The following is a 15,598-nucleotide window of genomic DNA, read 5'->3' on the forward strand; positions in this document are numbered from 1 at the left end:
TTATTATTTTTTAATTATTATTAATTAATCATATAGAAAAATAAATAATTAAAAAAATCAAGTCATACATGAGATCAGTAAAATCATGATAGCTTATGACATGACAATAATCAAGAAAGACTTTCAGGCTTCTGTGCTAAAATGTGTAAAAAACAGTAAATCCTCAGAATTGAGGTACACCAGTTGTAGAAAAAAACACATTAATGAAGAAAAAATGCAGAAACATTGCAGTCAGAGGCACAGGGCTCAGTTATAAGCATCTTTTCTTCAGATAAGCACATTTCAAGCAATAGCAGAAAATAAATGCAATAGAACAAAATAGGGTGATTGCAAGTAAAGTGGGCCACTTTTTTGTAAAACATGTCATTTAGATCCTAGTTGGGGGTTTTTTTTTCTTTTCTTTATTACTTTTGTTAACTTTAAGTGAAGTGACATACGGCCAAGTATGGTGACCCATACTCGGAATTCGTGCTCTGCATTTAACCCATCCAACGTGCACACACACAGCAGTGAACACACACACACACACACACAGCAGTGAACACACACACACCGTGAACACACACCCGGAGCAGTGGACAGCCATTTATGCTGTGGCGCCCGGGGAGCAGTTGGGGGTTCGGTGTCTTGCTCAATGGCAGCTCAGTCGTGGTATTGAGGGTGGAGAGAGCGCTGGACATTCACTCCCACCACCTACAATCCCTGCCGGCCGGGGACTCAAACCCGCAACCTTTGGATTACGAATCCGACTCTCTAACCATTAGGCCACGCCTTCCCCTAATTTAATGCCCAGCTATAATATTTCAATTTGAATATGCTTTATATAAAGTGTTATTTGCATGGTATATACCAATAAACATTTTTAGATCATGCACTCCAGAAAAACTTTTTTTTTTCATCCCTTATTTATCAAAAATTATTCTGCATCATAATTAAAAACACATGATTTATTAACGCATAGTGTCAGACAAACATATTTAACAAATCCAAAAATATATAACCTACAGCAATGGTCGGCAAAAGTGTCCCTCCAGCAATAATATCTGGCCTGTGCCCATAGCCAGCGTAGAACTGTGATATTTCATACTGATTCATACTGTTTCTGATATCAGGGAGAGAGTGATTCATAAATGCTCTGATCGGACACCGACACACAAATGTGACTGTCGCAGGATTTTACACACAGCTCACTACCAGTTACAAAATACACTGTATAACAGTCTGTCACAGACAATTCTGGTTGCATTTTTCATCAATTAATATCTGAAATTATCCTTTGACTATGTTCTGGCACACCATCTAGTGGTGAATTTTTTTTCGCCATTTTATTCCCTGTTAACTGTGGAAACAAAAACAGCAGGAACTGTCCCAATATTTGTTTCCATTGAGCAATCTTATCATTTAGAAATGACAGTAACAATCCTAATTCTACTTCTAATAAAGACGCGTTAAATAATGAATATTCATTACTCCGAGCAAGACCCGCCTTTCTGTATAATCCAATGGGTGCAGGTTTGCTGTCGTCTGCAGGAAGTGTTCGCTCGTGTCCAGATGACAGCTGAACAGAGACTGTTTGACCGGTTAGCCCTGTCTCCCTCCCGGAACATACAGCAATGGAAGTATTAATGTTCTGCCGTCACGGTCAAAGGGGATCACTGCTGTAGTGCTAGACATACAGTGGGCTAAATATTTGTTTGAAAGGATCGGGATCTCGCCTAAGTGAGGTACTGCTACTCAGCTGCCACATTAGCGGCTAATGCACTCAATCTATACTTAAATGCATTATTTTATAACATACTCTGTAAAACTAAGCGTTTATCGCGCATATTGATGCGTACAGGATTGTGGCCATCGCAGGTGCATGCTTTATTTTTTTACTCGGATCGCGACAAAAATGCTGACAGATCACACGCTTAAAAACAAGAAATGACAATCAGTGTAAACTTTCATGCTTTTCATAATAATAAATCCTCACTCTACAGATCTTCTCTCATTGTTTTTTTTTTTTTTTTTGTCTAGTTACTAGAATGGCATAAATTGTGCATTTATACGGTTATAGGGCGTCACTCTCACGTTTAAGATGTGGTGGGGAGTGACATTTAATTTCATTAACTTCATTTTTACAAATGTTGCTAGTGGTTTATTTGCATTTATGTCATTTAGCCAAGATGGCTCATTTTCACATTAATGTAAAAGTAAAAAGTACATAATACACTACACTAAAATCCCACCCCCTGCACAAAGAAAAAAAAATACTTTTTGTGTCTAGAGATTTCTGCATGAAATTAAAATGTACAATATTTTATTTATTTTTGTTAATATTTATTTTTTGACTTTAATAATCTTTTAAAAAAAAAATCCACACAAAAACAACACTAAATCAGTTAATAGAATCGATTTATGGGAAATTGAAGGGAATTACCAGCTCATAAATAAAAACTTTATTTGACTTTTTGTCTAATATCTTAAGAGCTTGCTTATAGAGCGTTTAATAAGCTAAGGGTATGATGAGGAACATAGATAGTTTCAACAGTTGTAGTATATACAGAGCATTGTTCCTCTCGGTTATGTGTGAATTTCCCAACTCTTTTCCTGAACACAGCATGTTGCATGATAGGCCTGAGAAGAAAAGTCTGTCTTTCTGTGTGTATCCAGTCTGTGAACTCACACTCATATTTTGCTGTGTTGTTCCATCTTTTCATCCAGATGGAGGATTCTGTAGAGTCTAAGTGGGCGCTGAAGTCAGATGCCAGCTCAGAGCCTTTTCACTATTGTAGCTCAGCCTGTGATTGCAGTGAGGAGCCTTTCCGTGGAAAAGTGTTCCAGAACAGAACTAAAGCCAGGAGTATGTCTATGCCATCAGCACCTAGCTCTGCCAAGTTCAGGTAAAACCAGGACACTTGACCTGGGTGGCTTATATGATTCTCGGGGGGGTTGGGTGGGTGTTCTCGCCCTCAGACTTTAATTGAGTGGATTATTATTGCCGCTTTCCTTACACACCACATTTAACAAACTTACAAACATCAGTGTGTACTAGCATATTTAACAAAAGTCTTTTTGCTAGTAATTAATTTAAATGTCTGAAACCAAATTTTATGTGGTTGAAAACACTGAATCATTATGATATAAAAGCACTGAACGCATCTATTTCTGGCTCAGTGCCAGACAAAGCACGAAAGCACGTTTGAATTTATCAATGTTCTAAATACACCGGTGATCGTCAAATGGTTAAACTTAGGAATGTTCATTTTGGTTATATTTCCTAACCGACAGCCAACTCTCATTAACCGGTTATTAACCGTTAACCGACAAGATTATTTTAAATTAGAATTGAATTAAATTATAAAGGATAAGTGTCTGTGACCCGTTAAAAATAGGCTAGCCTACTATGACATTTGTTTTCCGGGGATTAATTTAACATGTGCAAAAGCAGAAAGCAACAGAACACAAGTTGTATTCACAAGCTGTATTCCTTTTAGAGCAGAAATACTGTACTGACATCATATCACATCACGCACCTGCAGCAAGTGGAGAATATATAGGCTATATAGGCCTATATATAAAACAAATAAATAGGCCTATACGAGAAATATATCTTTACTTAAATAATAAATTAAGAAGACAAAAGAAAAAACTGTGCAACATGTAGCCTAGTAGTTTCGGCTCATGTTTGTGCTGCGCAAAAGGAAACGGCAGACTGCAGCATCCTATTTTTCTTTAGGCCTATTTTACTAAAGCACAAAGATTTGTTTGTGGTGTGAATGTACACAAATAAAAGCAAACCTTTTACAATTCTGATTATCTTTGTGACTAAAAGGAGTAGTTGCTTCCACTGTTAAAAGGAAAAAATTCTAATGAGTGCGCTGACGCCACATGCGCGTGCACAGTTAAGCTTTGACAATAATGCAGCCTGTTCGTTATCATAATAAAATACAGTCAGACAAACATATGGGGAAAAAAAAACACTACTCAGTTTAAATATGTAGTAAAATCACTGTACCCGTGATGTTATGCAAAACATTTTGTTTTACTTGGATATTGGAACGCCAGTGAATTAGCTACATAAATAATATTTTGGCATTCAAATACATTTTGTCAAATGATAAATTCAACTTTGGTTTCAGTATCGTTTTAGCCTAAATTAATTTGTTTTGGCTTGTCGTTTATAGGCTAGATTCTTATATTTTTAATTCTTGTTCTTTTCTAAATACTGTTAAATTGAAAGGATTTGTTGTGGAGTGAGGGGAACTAAAATAGCCTAGCTATGTTTACAGTGTTTATTATAATGTTTGTAAACATTTCGCATCGGCCTATTTCTGATTGAAATAATAGGCTAAAATGCAACATACACGACTTATGGGTTTTTTTTCTCTTTAAAAACCCAATTGTTTTTATACGCGTAGCGTATTTTAACCATGCAGCAAACCTTTTAAAATATTTTTATAAATTAGGCCTACTGAATTTTTAAACCGTTTAACTGATTGTAATAATCGGTCAAAATTCTATATGGTCGGTTAACGGTTAAAATTAACATCCCTAGTTAAAATCAACGCATTTCGGCTTCTTGGAGGCAGTGCTTAATTTGTAAATTGCAAGGTCCTGGAACAAAGTGGGGTGACTGATCACATGATCAGAGGAGAAAGAGGTAATGGAGTATTCGCGCAATTGGTGGACGTGGACCAACTTAAGTGATTACCAGCTTGCACCAGGTGATTTTATAGTGTTCACATAGTAGGCTACTCTAAAAAAAAGAATGGTTATATTATTTTAACATTTATTTAAACATATTTTAGTGTTTGGGTAGTTTTTGTGTAACCCAGTACAGTAGCAATAGTCGCGTTTGCATGGATTATTGCAGGGCAGGCTTTCAGAACGTCATAGTGGGGGCTAAGGCCCCCCAAACCCCCCCTTGACGCTGGGCCTGGGTAAAACAAGACTCTCTGTCAAGATAGTCTGAACAAGTCTTGTCTGTTAATGTGTGTTTCAGTTGACAAAGTTTTAGACCTTTCCATTCTGTCCATAACTCTTAGCACATTTTCTGTGCAGCGCATGATTGATCCCTCCTCAGGACAGCAACCAACTATCACATGAGCAGATGATGACAGTTCGCTCACAATAAGCGAGACAGAGCGCATTTAGGCCTTAAACGCTTGTTTTTTGGGTCGACAGCTTATAAAAATGTAGTTCTAGTTTTTTTTTTAGCTTGTTTACTGTACACCTAGTCACACAGTAGCTTTTAGACATTGTTCTGTTTTTTGTTATAAGTCAGAAACATGCAGCTTCCCGCAATACAAAGTCAATGGAGAGCGTTGGATGCCGGTGGGCGTGGTTTTCATATTATGACGCATGTCGCTCTGTCTCTATAGCCTTGAGTCAAATTGCTCAAACCATTTATAAATCTGCTAACTCAATGTGTGGTGTGGCCACTACTGCTGAAATAAGCTTTCATTGCAAGTTTCTATAAGATAAAGTACTGCCGTTTTACTGCTATCATATTTATTTGCATGAGCAGAAGATATTTTTTGTTGTTCCCCCTCGAGGGAACTCCCACTGCAGCGGTAACGGCACTTTGGGTAACCCCCTCAGCGTAGCGCGTCTGAAGCATGAATGAAACTATTCCAATCCTGATTGGTGTTGCGTCATGACGTAACATGTGACGGCATACTCGGAAGATACAAAGGAATACCGGCACACAACAGAGTCAGCTTTTTGCTCTTCAGCAAGCGCTCTGTGTCATTGTGTGTCTTATTTGGTTTTGTTTGTCACCAGCAGTATATTGTCATGGCGAGTGGACATGCGGTGTGTGCATCCCTGCCAGAGGTTTTTAACGGGTGGGGACACACATCAGCTGTGTGTTCATTGTTTGGGAGTGCAGCACGCCCTGGCAGCTCTCGAGGGAGCTGCCTGTGCGGACTGTGAAGCTCTGCCGATCAGAGTGCTGCGCTCCCGCCTGGCTGTGTTTAATGAGGCTGGCCAGGCTCGCGCGCCCCGTGGTTCGGGTCCCGTGTCCGCCGAGGCTTAGATCGTGGGGCTCGCAGATGGATCTGTCAGGACGGCTCGAGACTGCTGCGGCACATTCTCAGTCCTTGTCTGACAGTTCCGATGTTCTCACTCCCCGTTTCTTCCGCACGGGAGGAGGGCCCAATGTTTGAGCTGTCTGATTCCGAGGCGGGTGGAATTGCAGAGAGCTCGCCACTGCATTCACCCTCATTTGAGGAGCTCGTTGATGTGCGGTCTCGTGCTGTGGCCAAACTTAATATTAACTGGCCACAAGAAAAACAGGACATGCAAGTGAAAAGTAAATTGGATGAGCGCTTCCTGCAGCACAGGTCTCAGCCTCAACGCCGGGGTTTACCATTTTTTATGGGACGATGCCTCGGGTGGAAGAGCCTTTGGCCAACTACCTCTCTAGCTTGGGGTTGAGACTCAACACGAAAAAGAGTGTGTTGTCGCCCTCCCAGAGAACCACGTTCCTGGGGGTGGTATGGGACTCGGTAACGATGTGGGCACGATTGTCTCCTGCTCGTATAGAGTCCATCCTGGCGAAGGTTTCCAGGATAAAGCTAGCCCACGCTATCACTGTAAAGCAGTTCCAAAGACTGCTGGGGCTCATGGCAGCTGCGTCCAATGTAATACCTTTTGTCCTTCTGTACATGAGACCCTTACAGTGGTGGTTGAAAACCAAGGGGTTTTCCTCGAAAGGGAATCCGCTCCGTATGATCAAGGTCATGCACCGATGCCTTCGTGCCCTGTCTATATGGAAGAGACCTTGGTTTCTGTCCCAAGGCCCAGTATTGGGAGTGTCATGTCGCCGAAAAGTCGTTTCAACAGACTCATCCCTTACGGGTTGGGGCACGGTCATGGACGGCCGCTTTGCGAGAGGTCTGTGGCAGGCCTGGCATTCCTCATGGCACATAAATTGTCTGGAAATGCTAGCGGTCTACAAGGCTCTGAGGAGCTTTCTCCCAGATTTCAGCGGTCACCATGTCCTAATACGAGCAGACAGTATGTCAGTATGACAGTATGCAGATTGGCGCACCAGATCCTCCTGTGGTCCAAGGGGAAACTGTCGTCTCTCAGAGCGATGTATGTCCCCGGGGACCAGAATCAGGGAGCAGACGTCCTGTCGAGGCAGGGGTTGAGGCCCGGGGAATGGAGACTTCACCCCGAGGTGGTGAAGTCGATATGCGAGAGGTTTGGCCCAGTGGAAGTGGATTCGCGTCTTGAGAGACGACCCACTGTCCACTGTGGTTTTCTCTCAGGCATCCAGCCCCGCTGGGGTTGGACGCCATGGTACAGACGTGGCCGAGGCTATGCCTGTACGCTTTTCCCCCGATCGCTCTGCTCCCGGGAGTTCTGGAGAGGGTCCGGAAAGAGGGGATCAGTCTATTGCTGGTAGCCCCGTTCTGGCCGGCCCGGGTATGTTTCTCAGTCATCATGTCACTCTTGGCAGGCCAGCCGTGGCAGATCCCTCTGAGAGATATCAATTATACATTTTTCACCCTCGGCCAGAGCTGTGGAAACTGTGGGTCTGGCCACTGAGGGGGTGCAGTACCTAGAGGCTGGCTTGTCGGTTGGAGTGATCGAGACCATGCTCCGTTCTAGGGCTCCCTCCACAAGGAGATTTTACGGCCTAAAGTGGAATGTGTTTTCTACGTGGTGTAGAGAACGTGGGTAAGACCCAGTTAACTGCCCGGTGGCTTCAGTGCTGGAGTTCCTCCAAGATCGTTTCTCTGCTGGTCTTACCCCGTCCACACTAAAGTTGTACATGGCTGCCATTGCGGCTTTCCATGCGCCTTTAGATGTTGGGCCTCTGGGGAGGCACCAGCTGGTCGTGCGTTTCCTCCGTGGTGCATGGAGGATGAGGCCTGCGACTCGTTCCAGAGTCCCAACTTGGAATCTGGCTGTGGTCCTGGAAGGGCTGTCACTTGCCCCCTTCAAACCTATTGAGTCGGCTACGACAAAGAACCTGACCTTTGAGATGGTCTTCCTCCTAGCGATTACTTCGCTCAAGAGAGTGGGGGATCAGACGATTAGCAATTGGATTGTTCAGTCTATTACCTTGGCCTATCAGGTGCGCGGTTTGCCTTCACCTGTGGCCTTGAGGGCCCACTCTACTAGAGGCATGGCATCCTCTAGGGCCCTCCTTTCAGGAGTCCCGTTGCAGGAGATCTGCGATGCGGTCCACCCCGCATACTTTCATCAGGTTTTATAGCCTGGACCTTCCCTCCACGCCGGGTGCACGAGTGCTATTGTCCTAAGTTGTGCCTAGTTCAGCTTCACACTAGGACAGGCATGTTTCGGGGTGGCATAGTGGGTATACGTTCCCCAAAGTGTCGTTACCGACGCAGTGTGAGTTCCCTCGAGGGAACTCTGCTTGTTCCCAGAGAAAGGGAATGAGACACTGCGTCTCTTTGCCACACCTCTCCATGCCTGGGAGCGGCTTGCTTCATTGGAAAAGCTGACTCTGTTGTGTACCGGCATCCCTTTGTATCTTCCGAGTATGCCGTCAGATGTTACGTCATGACGCAACACCAATCAGGATTGGAATAGTTTCATTCATGCTTCAGACGCGCTACGCTGAGGGGGTTCCCCAAAGTGTCGTTACCGACGCAGTGTCTCGTTCCCTTTCTCGGGCAACAAGGGTTACAGTCGTAACCCGAGACGTTTTTGTTTTCTTTGTTTGCATATTAGACCTTGAGAAATATATCAGATAATACTGTATTATTTAGATTGAGGAATATTTGAGTAACATAGGGGGAAATTGTTATTTTCAGAGCAAGAAAAGTTACAGAAAAAATATAAAATCTCATAAGCCCCTTTAACACTGCACGTTGATCCCGGAAAATTGCCGGAGTGCCTTCTGTGTGAACGCAAACACGTCCCGGTATTAATTCCGGGATCGATCCCGGGTTGGGAACCTAGTAACATTGCCGGGTTCAGTCCCGGAACGAGCTCTGTGTGAACAAAAGCCAGAACGTCTCGGTTACGTACGTAACCCCTGATGGAGGGAACGGAGACGTTATGTCGTGACGATATTAGGGGATTTACTTGGGAGCCCCGACTGCCTCTGATAAGAGAAAACGCCAATGAAATTTGGCTAGTGGATTTTGCATACCTGAGCCACTCCCCGTGCATACGGGTATAAAAGGGCGACAGGTGCATCCACTCATCAGGTTTTCCGCTGAGGAGCCGAGAACGTGTCCCTGGCAACCAGTGATGGTTCAAAATTGTGGCATGGGGACATAACGTCTCCGTTCCCTCCATCAGGGAACGAGGGTTACGTACGTAACCGAGACGTTCCCTATCTGTCGGTCACTATGAGTTATGTCGTGACGACATTAGGGGTCTATGGAAAGCGCCACAACCTGAACCCCATCACGACCTTATGGCATGCAGATGTTGACAAGCTAGCGCGTGACAGACAAATGCGATGCAAAGGTCGCAACCTTCCCATCACCCCAGCGCAAATTCGCTAACCTTGGTGCCCGCAGGGACCACTGAGTACATTGCTGCTGGAGATAGCCAAGCCGCTGTTCCTTTCCCCAGAAATCGGAAGGGATTTCGACCTTCTATGAAAGACTGCTTCAAGTCTTTCCTGTTTGTTGTTACAGCCCGGCAGTAACGACGGGGAAGCGAGCCTTCCGGAGAAGGGTGCTACGGAGGCCACACCCTGCCCGAAGGGAGGTAACGTGTGGAGGCACTGGTATGGACTGGCCCAAGCCTGGGGCAGTGCTACATACGCCTGGACCCTGGGGCAGATCCTACCTAGGAGAAGGGAGGAGGGCTGCCAGCAGAGTCTGACAGAGCTCTGTCAAAGGGAAGACACGGGTTTACCGTGAGGGAAACCGTACTGTGGATGGATACACGTGTGGGATCACCCGAAGGGAATCAGGCCACACGGGCACCTAGCCGAGTACAGGGGCTGACCGGAGACCCGGGCAAGCTAACACCGGTACTGGGCCTGGCGTCAGGCTGCTCCGCCCAGTCTGACTGCCGGGGGTGCTGGAGGAACTCCGCCAGGGTTCGCCGTCCGGGGAACTAACTGGAGGAGAGAATAGGCGCTCATATCCCCGGGTAAGGGGGAATGGCGCAGCAAGCGTGACACCGGCCAACTCTTCCCGCCACTTACCTGTTACCCAACACACGGGAAGAGACTGGCTCAACGCGGAGACTGTAAAATCTCGCGAAGGTGTTCGGTGTCGCCCAGCCCGCAGCTCTACAGATGTCTGCCAACGCATAGGAGGAGGCAACACTCCGTGTGGAGTGAGCCCTCACCCCGAGGGGGCACGGCTCGCCTTGGGATTGGTACGCCAAGGCGATGGCATCCACTATCCAGTGGGCCAACCTCTGCATGGAGACAGCCTTCCCTTTCTGCTGACCTCCGTGGCAGACAAAGAGCTGCTCAGAGCTTCTGAAGCTCCGGGCGCGGTCCACGTATATGCGCAGCGCTCTCACGGGACACAGCAACGCCAAGGCTGGGTCTGCCTCCTCCGAGGGCAGTGCTTGCAGGTTCACCACCTGATCGCGGAAGGGCGTGGTGGGAACCTTAGGCACGTATCCAGGCCGGGGTCTCAGGACAACGTGAGAGTAGGCCGGCCCAAACACAAGGCACTCTTCGCTTACCGAAAATACTTGGAGGTCCCCGACGCTCTTGATGGAAGTGAGCGCGGTCAGGAGCACTGTCTTAGCCGACAGGAATTTCAGCTCGACTGAGTCCAGCGGCTCAAAGGGACCCCTCTGAAGTCCAGCCAGGACAACAGAGAGATCCCAGGAGGGCATCAGGGGTGGCCTAGGAGGATTTAACCTTCTGGCACCCCTCAGGAACCTCACGATGAGATCGTGCTTCCCCAGGGACCGGCCGTCCACTGCATCGTGATGGGCCGCAATAGCAGCCACGTACACTTTCAAGGTGGAGGGCGACAGCCTGCTCTCCAACCTCTCTTGCAGGAAAGAAAGCACCACTCCAATCGTGCATCTTCGGGGGTCCTCCCGACGAGAAGAACACCAGTCCGCGAACAGACTCCACTTCAGCCTGTGGCAGGCCACTCAAGTCTGCCGCGTCCCATCCAGGAGCCACACATGGAGGTTCCACAGATCTGGACGCGGGTGTCATATGGTGCCGAGCCCCTGAGAAAGAAGGTCCTTCCTCAGAGGGATGCGCCAGGGGGTGGCTGTCGCGAGGAGGGTGAGTTCCGGAAACCAGGTCCGGGTGGGCCAATATGGCGCAACCAACAAGACCTGCTCCTCGTCCTCCCTGACCTTGCACGGTGTCTGTGCGATCAGGCTCACTGGGGGAAACGCATACTTGCGCAGGGCCCGAGGCCAGCTGTGTGCCAGTGCATCCGTGCCGAGGGGGGCCTCGGCCAGGGAGAAATACAGCTGGCAGTGGGAGGACTCTCGGGAAGCAAACAGGTCTACCTGGGCTTCCCCGAATCGACTCCAAATCAGTCTCGGGATGGAGTCGCTATTCTCCGGGGAACGTGAGCTGTCGTGAGAGCACGTCGGCTGCACGATTGAGCTCCCCCGGAATGTGGACGGCGCGCAGCGATTTGAGCTGTGACTGACTCCAGAGGAGGAGATGGCGGGCGAGCTGTGACATGCGGTGTGATCGTAGACCTCCCTGCCGGTTGATGTACGAAACAGCCGCAGTGTTGTCCGTGCGGACCAACACGTGCTGGCCTAGGAGCAGTGGCCGGAACTGCTTTAAGGCCAGATGCACTGCCAACAGCTCTAGGCAGTTGATGTGCCAAAGCAGTCGAGGCCCCGTCCAGAGCCCCGAGGCTGCCTGCCCGTTGCATGTAGCGCCCCAGCCCATGCTGGAGGCATCTGTTGTGACACTTTTCCTAAGGGCACCCCGGCCCGTAGGAAGGCAAGGTCCGACCAGGGGCTGAAAGAGCGGCGACACGATTGCGTGATGGTCACACGACGTGTCCCGCGGCGCCATGCCCATCTCGGGACCCGTGAGTGTAACCAGTGCTGAAGTGGTCTCATATGAAGCAACCCGAGCGGCGTGACTGCGGCTACGGATGCCATATGCCCCAGGAGCTGCTGAAACTGTTTCAGCGGAACCACTGTCCTGCCTCTGAAGGAACTCAGGCAGTTCAGCACTGATTGGGCACGCTCGTCCGAGAGACGTGCCGTCATACTCACGGAGTCTAACTCCACACCGAGAAAAGAGATTCTCTGCACAGGGGAGAGCTTGCTCTTTTCCTAGTTGACCCGAAGCCCCAACTGGCTGAGGTGCCGGAGCACCAGGTCCCTGTGACCACACAACTGTTCTCGCGACCGGGCCAAGATGAGCCAATCGTCGAGATAGTTGAGGATCCTGATGCCCACTTCCCGTAACGGGGCAAGGGCACCCTCCGCCACCTTCGTGAAGGCACGGGGAGACAGGGAGAGTCCGAAGGTGAGGACCCTGTACTGCCATGCCCGCCCTCGAATGCAAACCGTAGGAACGGCCTGTGTCGAGGGAGAATCGAGACATGAAAGTAAGCGTCCTTCAGGTCGATCGCTGCAAACCAATCCGCGGACTGAATGCATTTGATGATGCGCTTCTGCATCAACATCTTGAACGGGAGCTTGTGTAGGGCCCGATTCAAGACTCGCAGGTCCAGGATTGGTCCAGGACCGCCTTTCTTGGGCACGATGAAGTAGGGGCTGTAAAACCCCTGCCTCATCTCGGCTGGAGGGACCGGCTCGATTGCACCCTTTGCCAGAAGGACAGCAATCTCCTCGCGCAGGACAGGTGCATCTCGGACTGCCACCGAAGTCTCGAGGATGCCGCTGAACCTGGGCGGCCGCCTGGCGAACTGAATCGCATAGCCGAGTCGAACTGTGCGAATGAGCCAGCGAGACGGGCGTCCCCAGACCGAACTCTCTTGGCCACTGGCAATATGGGTCTCGGGTGAGAGTGAGGAGGCAGTGCGTCGCACACTGTCAGCCCGCAGACCTGGGAACCCGGAGGAAAGGGAAATTGCTCTTTCTTTGACAATGTGGGTACCACTGGCCCTTGAGCCAGTGGCGGAACAGAAACAAAAGAAAACACAAGATTCTCCACCCGGCCCTCCTCCGGGGGAAGGAGCGACGCTAGCCTCGTCGTCTCCTGGGAAAGAGCAAATTCCTCCATCTCCGGGTTGTGCGCGTCAGGGCCGCTTTGTCGTCTTCCTGGAGGACTTGGCGGCCGGCTGAGGCGCAGGGGGCGCCGCACTCCTGCGAGAGGCTCGACGCACCGGCCTAGGTGACGAATCAGCACGGGGCGGAGCAGCTCTGGAGGACGCAGGAGGGCGCCCACGGCGACCAGCAGACTGGGGCCTGGCCCTTGGGCCAGCGGTGGCAGCTGGAGCATCCCGCCGTTTAGGGAGGATGTGCTGAATTGCCTCCGTCTGCTTTTGTACTGCCGAGAATTGCTGGGCAAAACCCTCGACAGTGTCGCCAAATAGCCCCGTCTGGGAGATGGAGGCATCGAGAAAGCGTACTTTGTCGACGTCCTTCATCTCGGCCAGATTGAGCCAGAGATGGCGCTCTTGGACCACTAACGTGGACATCGCCTTCCCGAGGGACCGCGCCGTGACTTTCGTCGCCCGGAGAGCGAAGTCAGTCGCCGTGCGCAGCTCCTGCATCAACCCCGGGTCGGGACTACCCTCGTGCATTTGTTTCAGTGCCTTGGCCTGGTGAACTTGCAGGATGGCCATGGCATGCAGGGCAGAGGCGGCCTGGCCTGCAGCGCTGTAAGCCTTGGCGGCAAGTGCGGCCGTCAGCTTACAGGCTTTGGAGGGGAGACGCGGACGATTCCTCCAGGTGGCGGCGTTTTGCGGGCACAGGTGCACCGCAACCGCTCTCTCCACCTGGGAAACATCCACGTACCCCCTGGCCGCGCCGCCATCGAGGGTAGTGAGGACGGAGGAGGGAGACGAGCGGTTTCTGGCCGAGAAAGGGGCCGTCCACGACTTCGTCAGCTCCTCATGCACCTCCGGGAAGAAAGGCACCGGGGCAAAGTGCGGCCGCTGGTCGCGTTTTGCGCCGATGAACCAATCATCCAGCCGCGAAGGCTCGGGACTGGGCGGTCTGTTGACCTCCAGCCCGATACTCACGGCTTCCCGGGCAAGCATGGCTGTCAGCTCTGGGTCCGGATCGGCAGTGGCGAGGGGGGGCAGCCCCGCCGATCGTTCATCCTCAGAGGACGAAAGCCCATCCCCCGATGCCGCGATCGACATCTGATCCTCGGGCGGCGCACCGAATGAAATGCTGGCGGCCCCGTGGGGCGAACCAGCGAAATCACTCGGGAACCGGACGGAACAAACGCTGCGAGAGGAGTAAGAGGTCTGCGGGGACGTGCCCGTTGGAGAAGCTCTTACTGTCACCCTCAGATCTCCCAGAGCGCCAGCCGGCGGTCCTCTGCTCGAGCCAGAGAGACCAGGACGGGTGGCGGCAGAGGGTGCCAATCCTTTCAGAAAGGAAAGGCGAGATCGCAGCGTTGCCATGTTCATACGCCCACAACAGGCACATGACTCATCCACAAATGCATCTTCAGCGTGCTGGATGCCCAGACACTGAAGACAGCGCTCGTGACCGTCATCCGAGGACAGGAAGCGACCACAACCAAGAGAACACGGACGGAACGGCATCTTTAAAAAGACGCAAACCGCCCAGTGTTTTAGAAATTTGCTCTTTCAGGTGAAGTGCCCAGGGGAATCGCTGCTGCAGGGACACCGCTGTCTGCACCGTAACGCCACCCAGGAACAAACTTCGAGGCAGACGGCTTTGTGGAGATCTGATCTGTTTCAAGACTTCTCATCCACTCGGCTCCGAAGCAAAAATCTGATGAGTGGATGCACCTGTCGCCCTTTTATACCCGTATGCACGGGGAGTGGCTCAGGTATACAAAATCCACTAGCCAAATTTCATTGGCGTTTTCTCTTATCAGAGGCAGTCGGGGCTCCCAAGTAAATCCCCTAATGTCGTCACGACATAACTCGTAGTGACCGACAGATAGGGAACCAATGGCGTGAAGGCTGATGACGCGCGTTATCATGCGACTCTTTTACCGGGGGATTTGAAGGCAGATCAATCTTCACACGACGAAAAATGTGTAAACTGGAAGGAAGCAGCAATCAGGGAGTTCCTCACTATCCGCACTGAAGCTGAAATCGTTTGCCAGTTTAGTGAAATGGTGCGTGTGCATTATACACATCACATGAAATTTCAGGTGTCTTTACGGGTTGTGTGTGAACGCATGCACAGATTCCGGAAAATCACTGGCAGTGTGAATGAACCAAAATCAAACGATCCTGGGATGATTCCCGAAATACATTACCCGTGTATTTTCTGGAATCTCTGTGTGAAAGAGCCTATAATATAAATCTTTACTTGTAAGTATGAGTATACATTTCTAATAGCTTGAACTAATTTTAAAATGGAATTCTGGCTGCCCTTAAAATGGGTTATACCATTGACATTACCTGAACAGTTGAAGTTAAACCCTGTTTTTTCAAGGACGTGCATTTATTGCATGAACAGAGCAATAACATAATTTAAGTGTCTGAAATGCATGTGCACAGTACAGCTAAATGATCAAATTTACCCTCTTTAACTTGAT

General features: G+C 49.4%; 1 protein-coding gene across 1 annotated transcript in view; it reads left to right on the forward strand.

The window, feature by feature from the left end:
• Nucleotides 1–1,522: 1,522 nt before the first annotated feature.
• Nucleotides 1,523–15,598, forward strand: part of LOC306849480 (NAD kinase-like) — a 74,483-nt gene continuing 60,407 nt past the window's right edge. The window contains exons 1-2 of the mRNA XM_079384531.1: nucleotides 1,523–1,724; nucleotides 2,707–2,885. Coding sequence (XP_079240657.1) covers nucleotides 2,707–2,885 — 179 coding nt within the window. The 5' untranslated portion in view covers nucleotides 1,523–1,724. The remainder of the gene's footprint in view (nucleotides 1,725–2,706; nucleotides 2,886–15,598) is intronic.

Source organism: Barbus barbus, assembly GCF_936440315.1.
Source record: "Barbus barbus genome assembly, chromosome: 29".
Taxonomy (NCBI): Eukaryota; Metazoa; Chordata; class Actinopteri; order Cypriniformes; family Cyprinidae; genus Barbus; species Barbus barbus.